The 4,204-nt window shown below is 34.1% G+C and overlaps 1 protein-coding gene across 1 annotated transcript; it reads left to right on the top strand.

Annotated features, from left to right (window-relative positions):
- The first annotated feature begins 222 nt into the window (after positions 1–222).
- LOC149213458 (cysteine-rich repeat secretory protein 38-like) lies at positions 223–1,119 on the top strand. The gene has a single exon (XM_089389031.1). The coding sequence runs from the start codon at positions 223–225 to the stop codon at positions 1,117–1,119; it is 897 nt and encodes a 298-aa protein (XP_089245157.1).
- The last annotated feature ends 3,085 nt before the right edge of the window (positions 1,120–4,204 follow it).

Here is a 4,204-nt window from a genome sequence, read left to right as displayed (position 1 = left end):
ACTTGAATTGAATTTCATAATGAACTCGTGGCTTATTTTTTTCCTGGGTGGACAATGTGCCTAAAACTTCGAATCTTGTTATCATCCTTATATATAGAATATGCAAATCAATTATTCAAATCTATATATACAGAATTGCAGGAACAACGTTGGCATCCCCTGCAGATTCTGCTTTGTTCAGTGAGCACGAGAATTCTATTTCCAAGGAAGGGATTCTGAGTGATGGGGCAAATTATTAGGCTCTTCTACATCATCCTACTTCTCCTCATACTCGTTGCTTTTCCTGCCGATGCACTCCAGGTTCCACACACTGTGTGCTTCTTCGACTTCAACTATACGCACGGTAGTACGTTAGACAGCAATCTGAATACAGTCTTTAATAGTCTTGTTCAACACACCTCCCAAACTGGTTTTAACACTTGTGTGGATGGCCAAATATATGGCCCCCTACAATGTTCCAGGGACAGAACAGCCGAACAGTGCCGCAACTGCTCCCATAGAGCAGTCACTACAATTCGGCACAAGTGCGGGAATACTGGCGGTGGTTTAATTTTGTTGGATGACTGCTTCTTACGTTATGAAAAATATGATTTCTTCGGACAAATGTCTACTGGTGGATGGTATAATTATAATCAAAGTAATATGTCCACCCCCGATGTTTTTAACGCGGCTGTTGAGAGCCTATTAACCAATTTGTCAGGTGAAGCAGCGTCTGGATCAAAGTTATATGCTTCGGGAACAAGTACAGACTCCCTGTCTCAAAGGATTTACGGTGTGGTGCAGTGCACGAGAGATATATCGAGTATCCAATGCAAATCATGTCTCTTAAGCGCAATCAATTTTATTTTATCAAGAATTCCTGGAAGGGCAGGAGCTACGGTTTTGAGCAAAAGCTGCAATGCCCATTATGAAATGTATACTTTCTTTAACTCTATTTTGCCTCCATCTCCATCCACGGCAAAAGGGCCAGCTATTGCACCAACGAAGCGGCCCACACAGTCGCCAGCTGTTACACCCGTGGTTTATCCGCCAGGGAAGCAGATGAACGGGTCAAATAGAAAGAGTTCGAGGGAAATAGTCATAATTTTAGGTGTGCTTGGCGGCTTGCTTCTCGTATAAGTGTGCTTTACTTTGCTCCAATTAATGGTGGGTATCAGGTTGTAGTTGGGATGATTATGTGGTGCTGATGTGTGAGGTTAATGACATAATCGCGAGATGACTCTTTTTGGAGGTCTCGTTGCTGTGTGGGCTTCATGCGTGATCATGCACTGTTGGGTTGTGGTCGCATTAGTTGTCTGGTAAGTCTCCTCAAAATATTTGTTTTATCCTTGGCTATGACAATTAATTTTATTAAATCCATCTTCATGAACAAAAAAAACCATTTCCTATTTTCTTTCTCGCTATGCTTTTATTCTCAATCAAAATTTTAATCTTCCACATCAAAATTTTAATCGAAGTTAATTTTGTGTTTTTGTTTTAAAATATTTATTTAAATAAAAATAAAATAGTTGAAATTTAACTTGATGACCAAATAATCTGAAATCTTATATAGATTTAGATTATTGTTTTAATATTATTTTTGTTGTCCTAATAAGTTTTTTTTAGATTTATTGGCCTAAAAGTTAAGAGGCATTTGATATGAGTGAAAGTGTGTCCCTTTTAAACCATGTCATTCTAGATGGAGTAATTTACCTTGAATAATAATAATAAATCAACCGTCATTTATTGAAAACCAAACATAATTATTCTCACTACAAAATACAATATAATACAATATATAATAAATTAAAAAATAATACAATATATAATTAATTCAAATCGTCCATAAATGTCAAAGCTAAACTACCTATAAAATCGTTCACATAGTAGCCCATGGTTGTGAGAATTGTGCACAAGACAGAAGACGCATTGAACATGTGATGCATATCAACAAAAGGATATTTAAGTGTTTAGTTATATGGGAATATTTCTAATGGAAAAACAATATGTAACAACATTGTCGGTCATGCTCTTTACTAATAGACCAGTTAATATGTCTGGCATCTCGCAGGAATTAAAGTGTTAAGCCCTTATGCAACCTACTCCCCAAGGACGCATCATATATGTCAGCGCAAGGATGACTTTTATTATGCACTATTAGTGTTACAATGTGTCTTAAATGTTATGCACGTTGAAGGCTGACACCATATTCGACGTGAATTAAATGTTATGCAGGTTGAAAGCTGACACCATATTAGTGAGATGCAGGACCAACGCAATGAAGAGATCAATAGAAATAGTGAATGGGGATTTTACAAAGAGTTTCAAGATGTTTTTCGAGATGAAATCCCTAGGTTACCCCTCGTAGAGATATAGATTTTTATATTAATTTACTACTAAGTGTCACACCCCTTATCAAATGAGCATACCAGAGCTATTAGAGCTCAAAATGAAGTTACAGGAATTGTTAGACAAGGGTTACATTAGACCCAGTGTCTCACCATTTCGAGCCTTTGTACTATTTTCAAGAAAAAATATGGCACATTTAGAATGTGCATCGGTAAATGAAAAAGTTAACTATCTAGAATAAATATTCGTTGCCCTGAAATGATGACTTGTTTGAAGGGGAGAAACAATATTTTCAAAATTTGATTTAATGATTTCTTATCACCAATTATAAATAAAAGATGAATATATTCACAAAACAACTTTTAGAACTAGATATGGCCACTATGAGCTCGTGGTGTTACCGTTTGGTCTGACTAACGCACCAACAACCTCCATGTGTCTAAGGGTTAGTGTACTCTAGAAATAAGTTGATAGGTTTTCATTAGTATTCATAGATGACATCCTATTGAACTCTAAAGATGAAGAAGAGCACCAACAACATCTTAGATTGGTATTACAAAATTTAAGATTATACCATGATTAGTATATAGTAATCCCCTAAAAATCATAATATTACTAATATTTAATTAGTATATAATTACTCTAATTATATTAGTATTAATGAACGTAGGGCTATATATTCCCTAATATTACTATAGGTATACTACAGTGTTAGATATTATACCCTATATATTAATATATTAATATTCTTATATATAGGATATTAATAATTTATATTATAAATATCCCTCGTCAGTTGTCATATTTTGAGGAGAGTCTAGATTAGTTGTTACAAGGTGTGGGTATTGGTGAAGCGAGAAGTCAAGGATTGTTATTCTTGTAATAGGTTATGGATTTTTCCACTAAAAAATCTATTGTAGGGGAGATCTATCTCTCACTATTACATATTAAGGAAATATTTTTTTTTATTACCGATGAATTAGATGCGATTAAGAGCAACATGAACTCAAGCTCGAGGAAATAATTAAAATTCTTGAACCACAACATAAACGATAGATGAAATTGAGACCAATGGAGTACGAGAATAAAGTTGTTTGAGTGATGTGTCTGGGAAATCTATGATAATTTTTGGACCTACATGTTTTGGGAAGCTACCTATGTATTATCCAAAGTATTCAAATATGACTTTGCTGTTATTGTGAGTTTATATTATTTCTGGAAAATTTTGTTATTTTTTGTTTGTAAATTATATGATGAAGAATTACTAAAATTAGATTGTCATGTTGTAATAAGTAACTCTTATCTAGATGATTTTCTATATGACTAGTGATTAAATCTATTGATACCTATGTATTTTTCTACATGGAAGTTTGTCCATAGAATGAATAACAGTTCAATTTTTACTACAAACAAGTAATTGATTGTGTCTAAAGCTACTATTTTTAGAGATCAAGTCAAAGTAAAACTCAATGTGGATGGTTGTCCAGATATTTTGGTAGTCTTAGATGTAGGGAAGGATCCCTCATTTGTTGAAGAAGTGAGAGTCGTCTTCTAGTGAGTTTATGTGACATCTTGTGATGTTTTTCAATAATTTAATTTGGGATATTTGTGATTCGGGAGTTCTAGAGTGAAACTCAGGAATGCAACTTGCCCATTACACCTTTACCAAGGTTATGGGGAGTTCACTCTATGTGATATTAATTTTTTTTAAAGAAGCTAGTGAAGTCTTTGTACACAAGAAGATCAACGACAAGTACTTGTTAAGGGAGGGAGTTGGAGATTTAAATCCTACTTGTGTTGTACATATTAAATTATATTACTCATCAGAAATGTAAATTTTATGTCAGTTGGTTAATTGTTAATTAGTTGGATTTGA

This window comes from Pinus tabuliformis, chromosome 1_1, assembly GCF_031772625.1.
Source record: "Pinus tabuliformis cultivar Carrire ecotype Pingquan chromosome 1_1, CPIR1, whole genome shotgun sequence".
NCBI lineage: Eukaryota > Viridiplantae > Streptophyta > Pinopsida > Pinales > Pinaceae > Pinus > Pinus tabuliformis.
The sequence above is the reverse complement of the archived record's forward strand: the minus strand, read 5'-3'. Positions and strand labels throughout refer to the sequence as shown.

Bases quoted from the DNA above. Each gene is read 5' to 3' on its own strand.
- LOC149213458 (XM_089389031.1), top strand. From the start codon at position 223: ATGGGGCAAATTATTAGGCTCTTCTACATCATCCTACTTCTCCTCATA.